At 38.6% G+C, this 24225-nt stretch overlaps 1 protein-coding gene across 2 annotated transcripts in view; it reads left to right on the forward strand.

Moving 5' to 3' along the window:
* The first annotated feature begins 14771 nt into the window (after positions 1 to 14771).
* The window catches only part of Rp1 (RP1 axonemal microtubule associated), a 148565-nt gene continuing 139111 nt past the window's right edge, over positions 14772 to 24225 (forward strand). Inside the window, exons 1-3 of one of the 2 annotated variants that reach the window (XM_076836282.1) lie at positions 14772 to 15386; positions 16220 to 16391; positions 18407 to 24081. In XM_076836282.1, the coding sequence (XP_076692397.1) occupies positions 14772 to 15386; positions 16220 to 16391; positions 18407 to 24081 (6462 nt within the window). Of the gene's footprint in view, positions 15387 to 16219; positions 16392 to 18406; positions 24082 to 24225 lie in introns of those variants that run through there. The other variant, XM_076836283.1, reaches the window with a different exon arrangement.

A 24225-nucleotide genomic window follows, 5' to 3' on the forward strand; every position in this document is an offset into this window, starting at 1 on the left:
TGGCTGGAGTAGGGCTATTATTTCCTAAATGTTTTTTTTTTTGTGTGTGTGTTGCTAGATCGTGCCTTTTCTGGATATTTGGCAAGAGAGAGCTGACCTTTGTTGGGGAATTTTTAATCTGTTCCCATTAGTATTTCTGAATTATTCACTTTCTTACTATCTGGTTTGGGATACATGGGATATAAAGAAAAGTTAGAGAATACACTACTATGTCTTATCATGGGACCTGTGTGCCCAGCCCTTCTGATTCCTTGTCTGTATCTTTCAGACTATTTGATATATCTATATCTATATCTATCCCATGGTTTTTAGTTGTACTTAGTAGAGTAGTAGGGAGGAATGTTAACTTGCATGTTGGTCTGGACTCTACATTTTTGGCAATTATTCATTTTTCCATTCTGCTTCATAATGTGGATATATTGATTTGCCTCATCATAGAATGCTACAAGTAACTTGTACAATAAACATAAAAAGGCAAGCAATGGGGTTTACCAGATATACCTCTTATTTATAAAAAATAAGCCTTAAAATCCCATCATAAGAAAGCAGGCCAAGTAGAAATAAAACCCAAAGTATTTTAATATGTGGATAGAATATATGTGTACTGTATATTTATTTATTAATTAATTTTTAAAAAGGAATGATGACTCTAAAGGTTTGAGCAGGGATGTTCATAGAAGTTATTTCTGTAAGATTCCCAAACTGGAAACAACCCAAGTGCCATTCATCTAGTGGAAGAATAAATAAAATAAATCTATTCAATGAAATACTATTTGACAATAGCAGGGAATGGAGTACTGATATGTGCTACAACACGAATAAACTAAAAAACATTGTGCTAAATAAAAGAAGGCAGCCATGAGAGACATATTAAATAATTCCACTTACATAAAAATGTTCAAAATAGGCAAATCCATAGGATCACCAAGTAGATTCCTGATGTCTAGGGCTAGTGCAGGAGGGGTGGGATGGGCACAAAGTTTCTTTCTGGAGTGTTCTAAAATTAGAATGTCCTAAATGTTCTATTGTAAATTGGATTATTGTGCTTGGAATAACTCTGTGAATATAATGAAAACCACTGAGCCATCCACAGGTTAATTTTTTGGCACCTAAATCACATATCACTAACTTGTTTGAAATAATAAACAATCATGGTGGAAGATTAAATGTAAGGAAGCATCGAGGAGCCCACTCTGCCCTCTCTCAGCCTGGTACTGGCTTGTGCCTGACTAGCCATGGGTTGAGTGACCTGGCTGAAAGAGCGGCATGAGATGGTGTTGCACACACACAGACCACGAAACAATGTCTTTTTTTTTTTTTTTTTTGCATATATTTGTTCCACATGGCAAACAACAACAATAAAAGTAGGAAGAGCAGAGGGGAATCTAGTGAAAACTAGAGTAAATCCTAGATATGTTTACTGTAATAATGACAACGAACTTGTAGTCTCAGTCTTGGCCAGTTCTGTCATCCTTTCAAGAAACATTTCATACTCCAGCCTTCTGGTTTGTGAAATGGATTTGGGCTAAGTTTGCCTCCCTTCCAGCTCTGGGCATCATGAGGACAGTGGCTGGGGCTGCCTTTACTGTGCCAAAATAAAGGACAGGATCTGTGGAAGGAAGAGATCAGGATCTTTTGTTTGGTTTCTGAGGTCTCTTACGTGCAGACAGGCATGCTGAGGAATGGGAGAGGCCACTGGGGGTGAGAGATGCCCAGATTCAGGAGCACTGGAAATAGGCGTTAAGCCGTGATCGATGGATTCCAGAGAAAATCAGAGTATAGGTCAATTAAGGGGCCCAACTTTTCCGATCATAGCAGATTGGTGCTGTGCAGTGTAAGACAGGAAAGGGTAGTTGGGTAGCAGCCTGTATTGGTGCTGCTTAGAGTCATTTTACATTCATGGCTGTGAAACTGCAGCAGGTCATTAATGCTGCCTGGAAGCCCACTGAACTCCTCTTCCAGTCCCTCTTCCACACCTCTGGGTGAGTATTTCACAGCTTCTCCCTTATCAGATTCACATCATCTTCTCCTCACCCACACTATCAGTGGACAGCTTCAGATCTTAGGTCACCAAGTCAAAGAGGGACATGTAAGAGAAAGCCACCTTGATATGCCTCTCTGCATCCCTCTTGCTACTTGGAAAGAACTTCTCTGTAGTCCCTTGTGTGACATATAACTTTATTGTGCATTTAGATCCCATATCTGTTATCCACTCAGGACACAGCTCTAGCAATTTCCCCTTTTCTCACCTGCAGCACCAAATCTTCCCCGTGGACTGGATCATTCCTGATATTAAACAGGAAGCCAACAAACCCAAATTATCAAAAACATGGTCTCCACATACTGCTTCCACTCCATTTCTAGTTTTCTTTTATCTGTATCCCCACTTTCCACCACAACTGGTTTTGTCAAATTACAGATAAAATTGGCATTGGGGAAGCTCATGCTTAATTTTCAGGACTCCTGTTACTTGCCATGTTGGTACCATCTGACACAGTTCATTGCTTTCTTTTTGAAACACTTGCTTCCTGTGGCTTCCAGAATACCAGTCTGTTGATGTACTTTTCACCCACCTTCTCCTTTGCTGGTTCCTCCTTAACTCTGTGACTGTTATACTTTGGAGTGCCCTGGTCTTTGATTTGAGAACAATCCTCTTCTCCATTTACACTCACTTCTTAGAAGTTCTCATCCAGATTCATCCAAACTTTTAATATTGTTGTGGTTTTAATATGGTGTCCCCACCAAACACTCATGTTGAAGTGCTGGGGTCTTTAAGAGAAATACATGCTTTTCCTAGTAAAGTGAGTTTTTGCTCTTGGGGGTGGAGCAGATTGGTTATAAAGCAAGCCTGACATTTCTTAGTCTTTCCTCTCTCACATGCATGCTCTTCTGCATAGGTCTATGTTTTCTTTCTGCTTTTTCATGAATTGAGCTGCCTCGAGTTCCTCACCAGAAGCTGAGAAGATGCTAGCAATGTGCTTTTGAACTTCCCTGACTCCGAAAGTGTGAGCCAAAATAAATTTCTTTCATTTACAAAGTATTAAAATAATTTATTATAGTAACAGAAAACAGTCTGAGACCAATACCAATACTCTGTCAATGAAGCCCACATTTATCCCTTTGTCTTGACATTCTCGTCTATGTAAATCCAACTGCTTACTTAGTATTTCTACATGGATGTCCAATTGCTTTGCAAGATGATGTTCACTGCCTGCACTGTTATTCCTTGGGACTTCTCCATCTGAATAATTAGCAACTCCATTCTTTCCATTGCTATGGACAAAAATCTCATCCTCCTTGACAGATTCTTTTACTCTCATTCCCCACACCCTGTCCTTATCCAATCTACGTCTATGCTGTCTGCTAATGGTGTGAAATCACAAAGAAAATGTTCAGAATCTGTTTCCACCCATTTCACAGCAGCTAATCTTGGTCTGAGTCATCCTCATTCTTGTTTGGATTATTACAACACTCTCCTAATTGTTCTAATCATATATATTTTTAACAATCTAATCTAATCTTAGTCTCCTTTCATTTCAATTCAAAGAACTCCTTTTTTTAGCATTTTGAGCAAGGCAAGCTGGTGGAAACAAACTCCCTGAGCTTTTGCTTATTTGGGAATATCTTAATTTCTCCCCCATTTTTGAGGACTTTTTTTTTACCAGATGTAGAAATCTTAGTTGACATTTTTTTTTTTTCCCTCCAGCATTTTGAACAAATCATCCCACACCTTCTGGACTCCAAGGTTTCTGATGAGAAATTGGCTGATGATCACATGGAGGTTCCCATGTACCTGACAAATTGCTTCTCTCTTGCTGAGTTTGAGTTTCTTTTTATTGTCTCAATACATTTGAGGTCCTCATACCCGTAGTTCATTGAGCTTCTAAAATTTGCAGATTTATATTGTTTCATCAAATATGGGAAAATTTTAGCTATTCGTTCTTTCTTTTTCTTTTTCATTTTTTTTTTTTTTTTTTGTTTTGTTACCGGGGGTTGAAACCCAGGGGTGCTAAACCACTGAGGCCCATTTCCAGGTCTTTTTATATTTTATTTTGGAACTGGCTCTCACTGTCTTAAGGCCTCACTAGGTTGCTGAGGCTGGCCTTGAACTTGTGATCCTGCTGCCTCAGCCTCCTGAGTCGCTGGGATTACAGGCATGCATTGCCATGGCTAGCCAGTTATTATTTCTTTCTCCTTTAATTTTTTTTTTTTTTTTTGTAATTGTAGATGGACAGCATGTCTTTATTTTATTTGTTTATTTTTATGTGGTGCTGAGGATGGAAACCAGTGCCTCACACATGCAAGGCAAGTGGTCTGCCACTGAACTACAGCCCCAGCCCCCTATTATTTCTTTAAAGAAGTTCTCTTTTCTTTCTTCCTCTCTTCTTCTTGAACACCCATAATGCACATGTTGCAACTTGACAGTGCCCTACGTGCCCCTTAAACTACGTTCACTTTTCTTCAATCTTTTTTCTTTTTGTTCCTCAAACTCAAAAATCTTAATTGTCTATCTTCAAGTTATACTGATTCTTTTTTTTTTTTCTTTCTACCTGTTTTTGAATTCCTCTAGTGTAATTTTCATGTCAGTGTTTGTACTTTCAGCTCCAGAATATCTTTTTTGGCTCCTTTTTATATTTCCTGTATTTATTGATATTGTTATTTTGTTCCTCCATCATTTTCCTCTCTTGTCTGGGCTGTTATTTATTTTGTTCCTTCAGTGGGATATACTTTTCCGGTTCTTTGTGTATGTGCATGCATGTGTTTTTTAAAGACTGTATATTTGAATCTTACAATGTGGTAACTGTAGAAATCAAATTCTCTCCCTTCCTCATGTTTTTTTTTTTCTTTTTTGCTTTATGAGATATTGCTCTACCATACTGCAGTGAAAGCTTAAAAATATCACGTGGTTTTAGAGCTCATGTTGTTCCCTGGGCCTATGAAGTAATTTTTTTCCCTACTATATATGCAACACTTTTCATGATCTTCATCTTTAAATGTTTTATTCCCCAAAAGGGAAAATGGGTTCAAAAAAGGAGAAAACCCCTTTCCATGTGCTGTGCCTTTATATTTCCCGGGTATTCTGAGAGTAACTGCCACCTGTGAATGTACCTCTGCAATCAGAAGTATTAATTAGGAATCAGAACACAGAATCTCAATATTGGGAGAACAACATCTTTTATTTCCACATAAAGACCCACATGAAACTGTCAGTCATGGGGCTGGGGGTTAAGGGATAGGTAGCTACTATAATGCTAATGGCTGAAATAAAAAGAGATTTATTGTAATTTATCAGTCAAGCTTTTCCCTGGAAGCTTCAAACATTCAAATTGATTTCAGAGTTCCAAAAGAGTAACTTCATCGAGTTCCTGGGAGTGCAATGACTACTGGAGAGATGGATTCCTGGGACCTCCTACTCTTGCGGTCTTCCCTCTGGTCTACCTGTGTTTTTAAAGTTAGTTTTTAATCACACAGCAGAAGGGATTCTTTGAAATGCAAATCAGGTCATTACTTCTTTTCTGAAAACCCTACTTTGGATTCTCATTTTACTTGAAGTTAAAGCCCAAGTCTTTACAAGGCCCCCATAAAATTTGTTCTAGTTATACTGACTTTATGATTTCTCAAATATTTCAAATACTGCCCCCCGGATCCTGGATTCAGGATCTTTGCACTTGTTCTACCTACCAGGAACGCTCTCCTCTCAAATATCTGTATTTGATTTCTTCTCACTATTTTTAGATCCCTTCTGATGTTACTTTCCCAATCAGGTCTTCCCTGACCTCCACCACAACCACTCCTAGTTTACCTCATTTTTCTCCACAGCATTTGATACTGTTTAACATACTATAGACTTCTTGGTTAATAGTTCGTCTTTGCTGGATAATGTAATTCCAAGAATGCAAGGATTTTTTTTTTTTTTTTCCTGTCTTGTTTGTTGCTGTGTGTGACTGGACACACACCTTCCCATAGCTGTTGAATGAGTGAATGAGGAAGGTTCTATGAGAACCCCCAAGACTAAAGGGGGTGTGTTAATTTCAGGATCAAGGTAATCCATACTATGGAGAATGGTTTCTAAAGCAGAAGTCACCCAGGTTCAACATCTAGCAATTTAATTTCATCATAACAGCCCACACACAGAACACCAAGTGGGTTGGGTACAAACAACAATGGGCGTATTCCATGCTAATCACACAAACTAATTGTTGTTTCCTGATATGGTCTGATTTGTGCTCTGGGTTTCTTGAAACTGCCTGAAAAGGTAAATTGCCATCCCAACCAGCAGGGGCAGCTGAATTAAGGTCTCTTGTGTGAATTTGTAGTGATGCAAAATAAAACACAGACACAATTTACCTTTACCTAAGCTTCAGGACGGCTTCCCCTGGCTCAAGGTCTCAGGCTCCCCAAAAGGAAGAGCAAAAGAAAGTCAGAGAGGCTGATGTGTGTGTGTGTGTGTGTGTGTGTGTGTGTGTGTGTGTGTGAGAGAGAGAGAGAGAGAGAGAGAGAGAGAGAGAGAGAGAGAGAACAACATTTGGAAGTCAGTTTTTATTGGGGGACAACTGTTCTTAGAAAGTTCTACCCATAAATGGGCAGAAGGGGTAGGATTACAAGGGAGCAGGTGAGTGTAACTCAACTCCAGGGGTATCCCTACAAAGAAGATGGCCTTGCTATTCGAGCTAGGTCAATACCCAAGCCACCAGGAATGTAGTGTTGGTCAGGGCCTCGTGCATCCGGATTGGAAGGTGTGGTCATTCAGAGCGGCTCCCCACAGTAAACTGTAGCAGTTACAACAAGGCCTGTTCTATATAGTGTTTAGATCTCTATGGAACAGGCCCAAAATTATTCCTTTCACAGACATTTATTGAATGTGTCTGCTATGTACAAGGCACTGAGTTTTTTTTTCTGGAAATTTAGAGATGATAAGCCACACTTCTTTCTTAATGAGTTTATTGCGTAGGAAGCCATCAATGACCTTGCAGCATAAAATATACTACGAAATAAACCTATGGAGATAGGAGAGCACCAGGGTACCCAGTCCCCTACCCTGCAGATCACAGAGGTGTGGTTTGTTGTAGTGTAGGGTGATTTTGGGAAAGGCTACTAGGAACATGAAGTGTTTACAAAAAAAATTAACATGGCAAAAGTAATAACTTTTATTTATTGAGCATTTCTTTTCTTTTTTGGGGGGTGGTGGTGGTACTAGGGATTGAACCCAGGGCGCTTAACCACTGAGCCACATCCCTAGCCCTTTTTATTTTTTTATTTGGAGACAGGTTCTCAATGAGTTGCTCAGGGTGTCGCTAAGTTGCTGAGGATGGCTTTGAGTTTGTGATCATCTTGCCTCAGTCTCCCCAGTCACAGGAATTATAGGAGTGTGCTACCGTGCCCAGTTTTTTTCAAAAAATACTTTTATTTATTTATTTTTATGTGGTGCTGAGGATTGAACCCAATGTCTCACACTTTCGAGGCAAGCACTCTGCCACTGAGCCACAATCCCAGCCCCACCCCCACCCCGTGCCCAGTTTTACTGAGTATTTTTTTTTTAATATTTATTTTTTGTGTAGATGGACACAACACAATGCATTTTTAATTTTTATGTGGTGCTGAAGATTGAACCCGGGTCCCGCCCGTGCTAGGCGAGCGCTCTACTGCTGAGCCACAATCCCAGCCCCTTACTGAGTATTTTTTAAGACATTTAGACATTTTGTAAACACTCTATCTTCTGTTTCCATGGGTTCTGTTTTCCATGGATTCAGACAGCCCTCCATATCCATGGGATCTATCTCTGTGGAATTCTAACTTCAGGTTGAAGGTATTAAAAAAATAATTTAAATCTGAAGTGAACCTGTTACAGACATTTTTCTTGTTATCATTCCCTGAACAATGAAGTGTAACAACTATTTACATAGACTTTACATTTTATTAGGGATTTTAGGTGATATAAAGTACATGGGAGGATATGTGTAGGTTATATGCAAATACTACACCACTTCACTTAAGGGACTTAAACATTTGTGAATTTGGGTATTTTCAGTGGGAAGAGGGTGGCCGTTAACAGCCTCTCCACATTTTATGGCCCAGAATGTAGACACAGAGTAAATTAAGTAAATAGCCTGAGATCACATCGCTAACTGAAAGAAGCCGGATTTGAATTAAGGTCTGACCAACTTCAACGAATGGACACTTAGCCACTGACCCCTGGTTTCCCATGATCTAACTACTCTGCCATGGTGATAGACAGAATGTAAGTGTTCAGATGTGAGGAATAGTTAGTCTTAGGGTTCATAACTATTGAAGGCATTCGTGGGAAGAAAACTAATATGGGCCTTACTTTTTAGGCCTCTGGCATCCTGAGACTCATTAATCAAATTGTGGTCCAGGGCCAGCAGCATTAGCATTGGACTTAGCTTATTAGAAATGCAGACTTGTAGTCCCCTCCTGAGACCTATTGGAGCAGACTGCAGTTTAGCCCTATGAGAATTATGTGCATGTCACAGATGGAGAAAACAGTGGCTTAGACACAGCATGGAACCCGTCAGAAACAAGTGATTCTGGGGAGACAGACTGGTATCATGTATTGTAAACTAGGTGTCCCTGGAGTATAGTGTATATTATGGGAGATGCTTAGAAAAGGAGAGCTCCTTTGCTGTTTTCTTCCATGTCAGAAATTTTACTTTTCTTATAAGTGTCCCCAAACAACCCCTTTAGTTGAAATTCCTTCAGTGCTGGATAGAACTGGTGGAGGTGAATTGTTTATCAGACATCAATGGTAGGATTCAAGGTAAAATCAGCAGAAATACTTCACTCGTCCTTAGCTGTTTAAGAGCAAATCAGAGCTAACTCCAAACTTCAAAATTTTGTACTTCAATTTGGAGCTGGTAAAGATGCCATTCCCGACTATTGCTACCGTATAGATATGAATTTTCTGATCTATCCACTAACCATTTTTTCTATGTGTGGACAATGATAAATGTAAATGGAGGTTTGTGTCAGGTTAAACACTTTTGTTGTCCTTATCTATCTAAAGAGGTCTCTCTCTCTCTCATCCTCCCTCTGTCTCTATTTCTTTATTTTTTTTTCTTTCTAATGGTGGGTTGTGATAAAGTCAGTATTTATGAGGCAAAGTGTGCACTTCCCACCTCTAGCTTTCCAATCTATCACTCATTCCAGGGGCTGCTTTGTCCCTGATCACAGCTCTTCTTTGAAATTCTATCTTACTGTAAATTATTCAAACTGAGCAGAAGGGGTATTTTTGTTTTCTGAAACTGTAAAGACACAGGTTCATGTGCATAACTGAGTCATCTGTAATTTACAGTCTTCTTTTACAATTCTCTCTCTCTCTCTCTCTCTCTCTCTCTCTCTTTACACACACACACACACACACACATACACACACACACTCCAGAATCATTTTCAGGAGCGAGCTCAATGACTAACCAGGGTCTGGACTGGCATGGTGTCCCAGGTCCCAGATGATGGCACCACCATGTGAAATAGCATGTGTTTGAAGACAACATTCTGGGGCACATATTTAAAAGTGATTTCTCTTCTCCAGAGGACACTTATCATTTTTTTTTTTTTTGTTGTTGTTGTTCACTACTGAGTCAGAAAGTCCAGTAAGAAACTAGATTAGGTGAAGCATCTTCAAAGCTGATTAGACCCTGAGTAGCCTTTAGAGGGATGATGTCATCTGGGGTGTCATCTGGGGACTTCATGTGTGGCGAGTCCTGACATGTTTACATCCCACTGTGATGAAGCAGTGGTGGAAGAGTGCTGTGGGCAGAACAGGGTTCTGCTGAGCAGCCACACCATTGACACTTACAGCCATGGTCTTTAGAATGACAACAACATGGCACTGTCTAGAAGTGTCTAAATAAATATTAATAAAAAAATCCCTAGGTTCTTTTCTTTTTTAATTACTACCAGGAGCAAATAGTGCCTCAGAATTACTTATTAATGAATGATAAAGTGTCAAACTATTTCATTTTTTTAGTTTTTCCCATTTACCATAAGTAAATGGGGCTTTAAGGTTGTCAGGAAGATTTGGAATGCATAGCATGCTAGGAGATGTCTTGTTTCTGGCTGTGGTTCCCTTAAGGCGAGTTCTGTCTGGTGATTAGCATCATCTTGGATTAAATTAATTGACTATACTCAAGCCCTGGGTAGACACGCTAAGAATAAATCCAGAGATATTAGTTCCTTCGCATGAAACGAGCAGGTTACGTATCCAGTGAAATTTATGTTAACAACTTAACCTAGTCTTTTTCTTTTCCTCAAGCTCTGGTAAGTACAAAACTATTTGAAATATTTCTTTGGGTGAAAATAGCCTCCTTTTTTTTGCTAGTTTTATTTTATTTTATAATCTAAATTACATGTCTGTGTTCTGTCCTTAACCAGTAGAAAAAGTATAAATGTTCCTAATAATTATTGTCTTTTATTGCCAGCAACCTTTGCAATATGCTGATAGTGAAGAGAGAACTTCACTATTAGGAAATCAAGTGATTCTAGTTTATTCAAATATGAGTAAAGCTTATGTTTTTTTTGGTCATTATAAAATCACTATAGACTTCGGGGTAGAAATCTGTGAAATACATTAGAGAAAAAGGAAGCTGATTATAATTCAACAGTACTGTGATTACCACAGTGAAGAACTGGTGTGTACATCTTTCTGAACCTCCTTCTCCTAATTCCCATCCAATAGAGTTTGAAAAGTTTGTGAAATGAACTAATTTTTCTTACATCAAGTCTCTGAATTGCCGTAAGAATGAATATTTTGAATGTATCAGTTTTCTATTTTGTTTTCTGAATTGCCTGATTTTCTACTATGTGGAAGAAAATTATATTTAAACACCGTTAGTAAAATGGCATGTGAACTATGTAGATCTTTATTTGTAGGTCAAGTGAGTATGAGAGCAAAGCCGTAGCCCTGTAAGTAGAGGCAACTAATTTGTATTGAGCTTCATGGTCAAATACACTATTGATTGACACCCACCCACAAGAGCATAGACAATTATATTCATAGTTGAACACAATGAAATGAACAGTATTGGAAAATCTTAGTCTTAAAAAGCAAGGAAGTTATTCAGGATAGTTCCAGGGTATAACTTGAGGCAATGAAGAAATATTGCAGAAAAGGGGAAAGATATGGGTGGTAAGCAGTCACATCCTTAGCAACAGATTTTAATGTAAATTGGGCTGGAGGCAGAGATTTTTTATCAACCAGCTTCCTTGCTAGGAAACAAGTGGTAAGAAAAGTGGAGGGCTGCAAAATTATAGTTTTCTGTTGTTACCCCTTTCTACCTTTAGTCTCCTTCAGTCTAAACTTTTGGGAAAAGAGTTTAAAGCATTTTAGGCTGCTTAGTTGGTTTGTGTCCTAGGTAGTCATTAAACATATTACTGTCTTATTCCAAGTTCAGATGGAAATACCTTGTCATAAAAATGTAGGTGAAGAAAATTTACTTAATTCTCATTCAAATTCTGATTAGTTTTCAAAATTGATTAAGAAAGGAGCACAGTTAACACAGGATAATTTAAAGTTATGGAGGATTGGTAAATCAGTTTCATAGAAAAGGGGATTCTCGACTGCCAAGACTCAGTGACCACATCACAGCTCTTACCCATATGTGCTGGCTAGATGATGCTCTATTTCTGCCTTCAGAACCCAGTAGGGCATCTCCAGCTCTCTTTGCATCAGCTTTACAAGGCTTTCCTCACTCCTACTTCCAACCCTTCAGGTGAGGTTAGACATCCCTCCTTGAATATTTTCTTGGTACTCTGACTCATCCTCAGTTTTACTCTTCAATTACCATGTGAATGTCTTGTAGACTCCACGAGATGCCTATGATTATGTCAGAGCAAAAACTGATCCACTTCCTTGGGAAATAATTTGGTTTGAACCCTCTTCCCCAATGACAGCATCATGTACAGAAAGAACATAGCTTCTTTTACTCAACAATAATATTGAATAGTCATCATGTTCCATGTTTATACCCAAAGCCCACCTTAACATGGGTTCTTAAGTCTTACATACATGTATGCAAAATCTCGAAGCTGCCTAAAACTTCCCCGAGTGACTTCTAAGAGTTTCCAAAGATTTTTTTTACATGTGATGAAGTCATGAGAATTTGTATTTTTTTTTCCCTACAGTCTTCTTATCAAGGTGCTTGGCAACTGCCTTGCTGTAGGCATTTTCTCTGCAAATGCTCCTCCACTGCTGGGCATGGGATATCTTCCCAGGTCATGATGACTTCATCTCTTGCCTTTCATACATTGGGCTCAGAACCAGCTCAGGACCTGCAGCCGTGAAATAGGGACAATGGGGTTGCCTCTTGTCTCCTATTGCCCTTATCTTCTATGTTTTCCCTTGTGGTCCTGGTACAAAATCTCCTTTATCATATTTTAGACAAAACCAAATAAACATAAAATCCTTCAAGAGCTTTAGCATATTGGATCACACAGATATGTTTCCAGAGTGGTCACCAGGTTAACAACTCTCCAAATAGTGAATATGGGCAGGACAATAGCAACACTAAAAGCCTCAATAATAGGTTAATAGCATTTTCAAAATGAGGTGAAAATGGTGTCTCAAATACTGTTCATGTAAAATATGTTCAAATAAACATTCAAATAAACCATCTTAAAAAGTAACAGGAGGCAAAGATTTCTTTATTTTTTTATTTAAATACTAAAATATTCATTCTTTAAAATTATTTTTAATTGATGCAATGGGACATTTTAATATTATGCATCCAACGTGTGATGTTCAGATCAGGTTGAATGGCATATCTGTCATCTCAGACATGGATCATTTCTTTGTGTTGGAAAGTTTAGAATCCTCTCCACTAGCTCTTTTAAAATATTTAATGAATTGTCATAGTCTTGCTAGTGTGCTATTGAACACTAGAAGTTACTCCTCCAATTCAGCCGTACCCATGTGCCTGTTAACCAGTCTCTCACCTTATTGCTGCTGAGGGCAAGGGGATTAAGCAGCATGCTCAAGGTCAAGCCACAGTTTATCAGATGATAAGAAGAGGTTGCAGTTTTGCTGACTCCATTGCAAAGCTGGATTCCCAATCTACTGCTGTACATGCTTGCTATAGCTGCTGTTACTGTCTTAAGAAGTATAATCACTGTAAGCCTCTGGGGAAGAGAGAAGGGAAGACATCAGATTTCTAAGCTGAATTTCAAATGTTTTTTGTTAAGTTACTTATAAGTAATATTTGCAACTCATTTTAGAGAAATATGAAAACTCTTAAATTAGAGCTCACAAACATTTAAGTTGGTTGTTTGGATAAGGCATGCAAACATGCCTTTTTCTATCCTCATAATACCAATCATAGTCTGTTTGTTCAATTTGCCTTTTGGTCTGCTGAGTTTTCTTACTCTGAAAAAAGGCAATAATAATTAAATTGATTTTATTTATTTATTAAACAATAGAAAATACTAAAAAATTATATATATAATATTTTAGTATTTTCTATTGTTTATATGTGTGTGTGTGTGTGTGTGTGTGTGTGTGTGTGTATCCCAGAATCAGATAAATCCTCCCACAAACTGCTCATTTGGTCTAGAGTCTAGCTTCACTGGGGAGTAGAAAAGGAAAACCGCCATGGTTTGTTGAAAGTGTCTCTTTTTGAATTCCCTTCTGAATTTTTATTTTTAGAACCACTACTGCAAAGAAGTACCCAAATTATACCATTTTTAGCATCCTATAGAAATGCTATCATTCAATCAAAGAACACTTGTTTATTGCAGTATATGCCAAGTAGGATAAGTGGTATGTCAGATGATTTGTCTGCATTTTCTCCAATCAGCCACAGGAACATCTGGTAGTATCATAATATGGCCCTTATTTAAGGATCTATGGGATACATTTCTCCTTGGACTTAAAGTAAGGTACATATTCCTCCAGATAAACTCATCTGCTTCCATCCAACAGACAATAAGAACTTTAAAACCTTTTCTTGTCTTTGCTTCCCCTTTTCTTGACTGCCAGGACATTCAGGACTAAATTGATCAATTAGAAAATTCGAATTTTTCTCATTGGATAATTTCCATTTTGTTTCTCCTTTTGTGATTTTTTAAAAAGTTGTGCAATAATAGGTGCTGAATTTACTTTTGTTCACAAAGTTTAGCACTGTATAATAAAACACAAATAGGATTGGGGATGTAGCACAGTCCACTTGCTTAGCATGTACTAAGTCCTGGGTTCAATGTGCAGCACTGAAAAACAAAAACACAAATACAAATAATATCTGTAGCTGGGCCATCCCAAGATAACTGGTCTATATTTTATTTCTAGACTTTCCCCTATTTCTATAAGAAGTATGTTTACATAGAAATCAATGTCCTAGCATATGTGTCTTACAACCTGCTTTTTCACTTAGCTGTATGTCACGATTATCTTTCTGTGCCGCCAGATACAGATCTATAAAGCAACTTTCAATAGTTGTATAGTTTTCTATTATGTGGGTGTACACATCATAAATTTATTGACCTAGGCCCTTATTAGTATCTGTAGATTGTTTTTATTTGCAAATTATAAATGTTTTTATTTAACTGTTTTATTTGTGTCTTTTTAAATTTTAGGACCGACCCCTAAAATTATATTTTAAAATGGACGGGTAGAATGAATGAATGAATGAATGAAATCCCAGGAATATCCTGAATTTCTGTAACTATAATTAGCCTGCATTAGCATTATCATGTATTTTTCACAGTGGTGCTGTTAATTCTGAAGCTATTTTTTTTCTCTCTCTCACTAGGTCTCAACCAAAATGAGTGAGACTCCTTCCACTGGTTTTTCCATGATTCATCCGAGTTCTTCTGAAGGTCAAGTTCGTTCTCCTCGCCACTTACGCATCACTCATCCTGTTGTGGCCAAAAGGATCAGCTTCTATAAGAGCGGAGACCCCCAATTCGGCGGAGTCAGAGTGGTGGTCAACCCTCGTTCCTTTAAGAGCTTTGATGCTTTGCTGGACAACTTGTCCAGGAAGGTGCCCCTGCCTTTCGGGGTAAGGAACATCAGCACGCCTCGGGGAAGGCACAGCATCACGAGGCTGGAGGAACTGGAGGACGGTGAGTCCTACCTGTGCTCCCACAGTAGGAAGGTGCAGCCTGTGGACTTGGACAAGGCTCGCCAGCGCCCCCGGCCGTGGCTCAGCAGCCGCGCCCCGGGCGCACAGGCACAGGGTCGTCCTGTCGCGGCCATGGCTCCGGGCTTGCTGCGCGCCCCCAGGCGCCTAGTGGTTTTCCGGAATGGCGATCCAAAGACGAGGTGCGCGGTCCTTCTGAGCAGGAGGGTCACACAGAGCTTCGAGGCCTTTCTGCAGCACCTGACAGTGGTCATGAAGTACCCGGTAGCCAAGCTGTATGCCACGGATGGAAGGAAGGTGAGCGTCCAGGCTGGGGGTCTCCATGAGGCTGAGCTTGCATCAGGAGCCTGCGGGGGTTTGTGCTGAATATGCATGGCAGCCCTCTGCAAAGAAGGCCTCACTCTTCTCTCTCTCTCTCTCTCTCTCTCTCTCTCTCTCTCTCTCTCTCTCTCTCTCTCTCTCTCTCTCTCTCTCTCTCCTTCTCTGTGTGTGTTTAAATTCTGTGCGTTTGTGGATGGTGTCTTTGCTTTCTTGTCAGAATCTGCAGAGGCATTGGGTACGAGGTTCTCTTTTTACTTCCAGCGTTCCTTGAGTCCCTTCCTTGAGTTACAAGGCTGCGGCACAGAATCAAACATTGATAATTCTTGGATGAGAATGGCATGGATAGTGTTCTTCTAGCTAGGGAAAGCATTTTTTTTTTTTTTTTTTTCTGTTTGCGGTCAGCAGCAGACAGCATGTCCACAAGAGGTCACTTTCCTGACCAGCTATGTCCACCAGAACCTTTCCCAGCTTGCCCTGCAGCTGCAGACTTTGGTGTGGAATGACATATACATTTTAAAGATTTTTTTTTTTTTTTAAATTATGCCAGAAGACCAGCCTGTCTCTCCAGTTAACATGTAGGCTTAATAGACTTCTTGGGTCTGTATTAGTCACCCCTACCTTCAGTGTTCTATATTTCTAGTTATTTTATATGCATCATTTTACATCATTTTTTTTTTTTTTTGCTCAAGAAAATGCTTGATGTTGTCTTTCAAACCTGAGGGGTTATTGAATTGATTTCAAGTTATAAAATTATTTAATGGAAAGAAGAAAACCTGCTTGTGTAAGGACCATGACTCTGTTTTTTCTAGGTTCCCAGTCTCCAGGCAGTGATCCTGAGCTCTGGAGCTGTGGTGGCAGCAGGAAGGGAGCCGTTTAAACCAGGGAATTATGACATCCAAAAGTACTTGCTTCCTGCTAGATTACCAGGGATCTCCCATCGTGTGCATCGGAAGGGAAATGCTAAGTCAGAAAGCAGAAAGAGTAAGTCACTTACACATAATAGGCCTTATTTTTAGTCCTGACAACTTTTGTCTCAAGAGCAAAAAGAGACATGCTTACTAAATGACCAACTTCATTTATCACAGTAAATAAAACATAAGAGGATTAAAACCACTCTAAAATGAAATTGGTTTTATTTTTAGTTGGAAAGAGTACAGAGATTATCTGGTAATTTAAAAAAGACTTTTCCAAATCAATGATGTAGCTGTGTAAATCGATGAAGTATGCTTTGTTTTATATTTTTGCATAAAATATCTAGTTAAATCAAAATGTCAGACTCTATTGCTCTAGAAACGAATTTTGTGGAATCTGTATAACATTTCTGGTAGTTGCCGAGTTTTCCGTAAATAGTCTCATGCAGCTTTCATAGCAGAGTTTGGCAGGTTAGTACAGTGACTATATTTTTTCAAATCTATCTGTATGTTCTACCTTCTGGAGTTATACCTGTAAAAACTATAGGTCTTTAGAACCACTTTTTATTTATTACAAAAGTTTCATGCTGCCAAGTCATTCTGGTTGACAGTAATCTGGGTAGTTAATTCCTTAGGAACTTTTGTATGGTGTGACATTATCCTTTGTATAGGAGAGAAGGAGGACCTCTTAAGGCTCAGGGATATCGGGTACATTCATCTCTTTCTTCATTGTGCTCAGTATATCCAGGGAAACTTTAGCTCTATGCTAATATACTTATTGCCATTTATACTTTGATTTTAATTTTCATTGCTTTTAGATGCAGAATAAGACATATTATGCATTTTAAGAGGTACTGATCCCTCTACTTACTGCTAATGTGGGGAAAACTCATTTATTGTCATTTGATCAATGAAAGAATTGATAAGCAATTCTTGATAAGCTAACAATTACCAATAGGTAATTGTTAATGCTTCTTTTTTGTAAGCATTATGCTGCCAAAAATGTTATGTGTATTGTAGTACTATTCCACCTTGGTCATTTTACTGATGCAGTTTTATTATTTTGTGTCTGATATTGGCTGCTGATTATGATTTTTTGTTTTTGATGACTTCAGGGAATCTGAGGGCTTTGCTACATTTTACTTCAAAAAATTAATAGTGAGACATTTTCATTTATGAATTCAGTAAAGTATATCAAAAATAAAAATATTTTTGGATTTATATTCTGAAACATTAAAGGTGAACTCTTGGTGGTATTCTATATTCTATAAGCATGTGCACATAGATATAGACTACTAATAGGAATTTGATTGCATTGAAGAAGCAGGAGCACCGAGGTTAATTATAAAAATACACTTCAAAAATAATACCATGACTGATGTGATTCTACAAAATGTACAATCAGAAAAATGAGAAATTATACCCCACTTACGTATAATATATACAGCATTCTACTGTTATGTATAACTAATTAAAACAAATAAAAAATAATATTGGATCTGTGTCTTACTGTTCTTTTTTGTACCATGTAGTAAATCAACTGCAATGATTATACAAAGTGAATGCTAAATTTATTATTTGATTAATTTAGTCTTAAATGCTAAAAATGTTTTCTGCCTTCCTAAAGCTATAGGTGTCTGTCTTGCATGTACACAGATAGGTTACTATTGTTACTTGTTTAAATTGATGAATAATTCTTGATAAGCTGATAGTTTTACTAACTATAAAACCACAAAAGCCCTTCATTTCAATAGAATCTTTAGTAATTTCTACTTTACTAAAATTACCTCATAAATTTGTTTAAAATTATGTCAATCTTCTCATTGAAGTAGATTTACAAGTTTCTTTTAATTTGAAGAAATGTGTGAGACATTATATTGTTTTCTCAAATAACCATTGAACATAGAGATTAGAAACATACCAGTAACATTTTACTGTGAAATACAGAAAATATGGTATTTTTGTACTAATATTTTCTTTTTTCTTCTTCTTTTCTTTGCTGCCTCTTCCATTGGATATTATAACTTCTCTGCCTTCCATGTTATATTTTGATGTGGGCATCTTTTACTCTTAAAATCTTGAAAGTGAGCACACATATGTCTTCGATCCCAAGATCCCAGATTTATTCTGTTTCTTCTGACAAAACACATACCATTGATTGCTGCTCAGACTATTCTTTTGCTCCTGAGAACTACTTGGCCTTAGAAAAACATGGTTCTCAGAACTTATCAATATATCCTTCTGAAGACGATATTGAGAAATCAATTATTTTTAATCAAGATGGTACTATGACAGTTGAGATGAAAGTTCGATTCAAGATAAAAGAAGAAACCATTAAGTGGATAACCACTGTCAATACATCTGGTCTTTCTAATAATGACGAAAAGAGTGAGATAGGTTGTTTTCCTGGAAGAACAGATGCTCCATCACCTAGTTTCAAGTTTGCAGCATGTTCAATGTCTGCAGATGCTAAAGGCAATAATCAAGAGGCCAGTTTAGCAGAAGAAATAAACACTCAAATGACAGTTCAAGAGGCTGAAACTTGCAGTTTTGCTAGTTGGGAGAATGCTGCTTTGGACACAGGTAACATCCACGGAACTCAGAATCAAGTGAAGCATCGTTTTTATAGACCACCTACACCTGGACCAAGGAGAGCAAGACAAAAGAAATCAGTGATGGGGAGTGTGACCCTAGTATCTGAAACAGAAGTTCAAGAGAAACAGTTTTCCTATAGTGAAGAAAGGGAAGGTGGGAAAAACAAATCTGAATATCACATGTTCACACATTCTTGCAGTAAAATGTCATCTGTATCCAACAAACCGGTATTTGTTCAGAACAATGAGAATGAGCAGATGGACTCATCTTTAGAAAGAAAAAAGGGAAGTAGACTCCCCAAATCAATAGCCATACGTGCTGGTGTTATAGAAATCACAGGTCAGAAGATGGTAAAGATGTCCCATAATAGTGGCTTATCATCAGCTACATCAGAGAACTCCACTGTGGAAGAAAGTACAGTTAATAGTGTAATATCGGACAACAAAACTGATATCAAGAACTTCAGAACTTACAATAGCACCAGTGATACGTTCAGTCCTATTTCAGCAGATATAACGAGCTCTACAAGTAACAATTCTGGGACTGACAAAAGTATTTCTGAGGCCACAGTTTCCACAGGGTCTTCTACTGTCACCACAAGAATTGACAGATTAACTGAAGAATTTTCTCAGCGTGGTTTAACAGAACTGCCAGAAAATAAAAAGCAGACTGTATTATCTGTTTCCCGAAAAAAGAAGAAGAAAGTTCAGCCGCAAGTAATAAGTTCTAGGTATCAAGATGGGGTAATTGCCACCAAAGAAATCTCCAAAAAGAGTAAGAGAATAAATACAGGAGATAGAATTTCAGAGGCAACAGTGTTGAAAAGTTCACACAGTCCCCTTAAAGGAGGGACACTCTGTGAGGAAGATCCCCATACAAGTGATATGGTAATCAAATCAAATCATTTTTATTCCAGAAGTATTCTCCATCCCACAATTTCTAAGAATTTCCATAGAAATAAATTAAATACTATTCAAAACCCTAAGGTTCAAGGGCTTTTAATCAAAAGAAAATCCAGGCTACTAAAGAGATCAAGTTTAGGAACACCCCCAAAAAGAGAAATTGGTCAGGGAGATAAAGTACTAGCCCATAACGAATCTAAATATTACAAAAGCACTTTAAAAAATCAAAGTTCATTTCATGGGCTTAATCACACTGAACAAACATCAAAAGTTTTTTGTGATCCAGAGTCTCAAGCAGAAATAGCATCTGGGAATTTGAGAGGAATGGCCAAAAAGAGTTTATTTCCAAAAATTAATGATTCACACATAGTTTCAAAAAGCTCCCCCAAACGAAAAGGGGTTAAAATGAAATCAGGTGCTGTTGTAAATAAGCACCATGCTAGAGCTAGGACCAATTCTTTAGCTTCTTTAAAAAAAGCGGATTTCCTTGAGGATATTGCCCATAATTCGGTTCATAATTATATACAGAGATGGTTGCAGAACATAAATCCATATCCAACTTTAGAACCTGGAATGTCAGCTCCACTATGCAAAAATGAAAGGAGAGGGGTAAATTATAATCATGGCGGTTCTCCAGGAAATCATCCCCACACAAATATTGCAAAAGGAAATGATTTTGTACTGCCAAGTAGTAAGCACGTGACTAAAAATGCCACTTTGACAGGAGATAATCCCTGTAAAGAGGCAGGTGAATCTCCTATTGCCAAAGATGACGGTGAAGAACGTAAAGATCTTGATGAGAGTCAGGTTGGATCTGTGAGCGGCGCCCACTTGGTTTCCCTGCACGAATATGGTACATTGTCACCACCAGCTGTTAATGACCCTAAGACTAAAAGCCAGATATCTGCTGAAAAGTCAGGACCAGAAATGAGCCTTGTTTACCAGGGAATAAACCTAGCTAAGAAAGCACAAAGTGTAGAGGTTGCCATTCAAGTAGATCCTATGGAAGAGAGCACTCCCAAAGACCTCTTATCAGTCCTGCTGCGTCGACAATTTCAAGCTCCAGTTGCCGGTGTCCAGAAGCCTCAGAATGGAGTCGTTCAGATGCCAGGTTCACTTGCAGATGTTTCTTTCCCTTCCTCCCTGTGTCATTCATCCACTAATCTTCTTCTAGCTTGGCTGTTGGTGCTAAACCTAAAGGGAGGTATCACTAGCTTCTGTCAAGGTGATGCTCACAAGATTACCAGCAGATCTTCAGAGACACTTGCCCTGTTGGAAGTTCTAAAGCACGTTGCTGTCACAGAGGAAGCTGATGACCTGAAGGCTGTGGTGGCCAATTTAGTGGAAGCAACCAAACGCTGCCCTGGACCCAGCGAGGAAGAACAGGGTAGGGATCCCGTAGGTCTGCCCGCCAGTTGTGTCGCAGCCAACATTCAGAGAGTTTCTGACTGCAGTGGAAATGAAAGAACCCTGAAAATCTCTTTGGAGAGAGATTTTCAGGGTTCTGCCAATGAGGTCTGTGATTCTGAGGTCTGTGTTCCAGAAACGACTTGCTCTCCGTGTGCAGTGTGCACTGGGGATGTCACTTACCCTCCTGCAGAAATATGTCACCCCAGCGAAGCTGTTTCCCCTGGTGATGGTGGTGTGGGGGATCAGACCTCCTTGAGTGAACCTTGTTTCCTAAGACAGATTTGTTCGCTTCCTGATGCTGAGTTTTCCCAGGAAGCTTATGCTGAAGAGGAAAATATCTATGAGGCAGCTTGCCCAACTGATGAGACCCACATTCCCACCAGAGTCTTCAACACCATTGACATTTTAGACCCCCAAGAAAACAAAAATATTGATCCATTGGAATTAAGCAAAGAGTTGAGAAGAGTTGATGAAGTTGAGGAAGACCTACATGTTGTGGCAGACTCAGAGTATAAAAGTGGCTTTAATCCATCAGCGTCACTTCGGGATGGCAGTAATTTAAGCCCTTGTGGCCTTTTCTCGCGTAAAACTGATCTAGAATTTGATAAGCAACAAAGTTCTTCAGATGAATTTGAAAATTGTTCACTAAAGAAATTTCAGGATAAAAATACCTACACTTCCTTTGATAAGGAAGACTCAAGAACTTCTGAAGAACCGGGTTCAGTCACCAACAGCATGACATCAAGTGAAGGAAATAATATCTCGGAATTGGAGTCATTCGAAGAATTAGGAAACCAAGACACTGGTATCTTTAATACCAAGGTAAATGCAGAAGAGCAAACCACTGAAGAATCCATCCCAAAAGAGATAGAGGCTGGTGGAAATTTGCAATCCATCCACATGCCTAGTAGGAATATTATAGAAGAAGAAAGAAGGAATGGTGTAATTTCTGAGACCACCAATACGAGGCAGGTGACACCCCCATCTTTGGTGTTTTGTTATGATTCTAAGCAAAATACTGAAAAGGAGATTAGTGAAGGAGATGCTAAGAGGAGAGCTAAAATGATGGTGAGGCGCATAGAAGCTGGAAGTTATTCAGAGTCGTCTCTTGATTTTAAAAAATGCTTCCAAAGCCCGGCAACTTCTGACTGGTCAGACTATAGGCCAGACAGCGAAAGCGAGCAGCCACATAAAACATCCAGCGATGACCACAATGACAGTGATGACACTGCCCAAGAGAAAGAATATAATAAAGGATTTGTTAAAAGGGCCATAGAAAAACTTTATGGGAAGGCCGAGAGTATGAAACCATCTTTTTTCCCAGGGTCTTTGCACACATCTCAAGTTTCTCCTTACAATTCTGTGGAGTTTCAGTGTGCAAGGAAAGCAAATTCTCGTGTTTCTGAAGGTCGGTCATTTGGCTTCTCTGAACAGGTGTCTAGTAGATCCCCAATGCTGCAGGAATTCCAGGAGGAAAGACAAGGTCAATGTGATGTTAATGGTGTGGGGGACAATTATCACGAGGCCGACAGGGTAGACCATGGTACTATAAAACAAAATGATCCTAACAGGGTCCTCAGAGACAAGCAGGAAGGAAAACTGATTGACAAAGGCAAGTGGCTTTTGAAAGAAAATCATCTGCTAAGGGTGTCATCTGAAAATCCTGGCATGTATGGCAATGCAGACACGACATCAGTCGATACCCTCGTTGATAATAATAGCAACGAGGTGCCATACTCACATTTTGGAAATTTGATCCCGGGCCCAAACATGACTGAATTATCCTCTTCAGAGCTGGAGGAGCTCACTCAACCTCTTGAACTGAGATGCAATTACTTTAACTTGCCTCATGGGAGCGACTCTGAACCCTTCGGCGAGGATTTTGCAGATGTTGAGGATAACACCTGTGCCAAGGAGAGACGACCAGATTGCACAGAAGAGAAGGGTAATCGTCAATCAGAAAGAGTATGCACGTCAGTTACTCATGCCTTTACATCTTCTAGTAACAAAGTTCACCCTGTCTCTGATGAGATCATTAAAACCCAACCATTACCTGGCAGTTCTGCAACTCACAGTACACTTCAGGAAGGTGACTCTTTGGATAAACTCTACGCTCTTTGTGGTCAGCACTGCCCCATACTAACTGTCATCATCCAACCTTTAAATGAGGAAGAACGAGGATTTGCTTATCGCAAAGATTCTGATATTGAAAATTCCTGGGGTTTCCATTTAGGGATGAAAATATACCCCTATTGGCCACAGTCAAACAAAAACACATTCAAGAATCAGGATAATCATTCAATTAGGAGAAAAGAATTTGTTGATAACGCTATTGACGATCCATTTGATAGGCTTTATTTCAATAAAATGTTTGACTTGATGGATAAAAGAAGGAAGCCAAAAAGAATTAAGTTCTTGGGCTTAGAGGAAGAAAGTAATTTAAAGAAATTTCAATTATATTTAAAGAAAAGGTTTTGTGTAAATTTCTTGCACAAATCATTGTTAGTTGTGGGTGACGTGAATTCAGAAAAACAGAACCCCAGCAACTGGACAAATGGTGTTTTTAAGACAGTTGATGAGAATAACAACTTATTAAATGACAGATTTCAGAACTCAAGAACAAATCTCAACCAAGTAGTAAGAGAAAATGTCAACTGTCGTTTCTTTTTTGAAATGCTTTGTCAAACCTGCCTGCTAGATATTTGCCAAGTGGAGACATCCTTAAATATTATTAATAGAAATATATTAAAAATACATTATATTTTTGAGGGTGAAAATCTTCTCATTTGGGAAGAGGAAAACCAATTAAATTTAATTGATCTTCAAAGCAGTAATAGGCAAGATGATTTATAATTTGTAATATCAGCACCACTACCTTTCTTTGTTAATTATTTTTTTTCCAAAATAAGATGAAACATTGGCATGGACATATAGATGACCTCTAAGTAAATTTCCTACTCTTTATAAATGAGCTTACCCTAGAAATTTTACCCTTGG

Source organism: Callospermophilus lateralis, chromosome 16 (genome assembly GCF_048772815.1).
Source record: "Callospermophilus lateralis isolate mCalLat2 chromosome 16, mCalLat2.hap1, whole genome shotgun sequence".
Taxonomy (NCBI): domain Eukaryota; kingdom Metazoa; phylum Chordata; class Mammalia; order Rodentia; family Sciuridae; genus Callospermophilus; species Callospermophilus lateralis.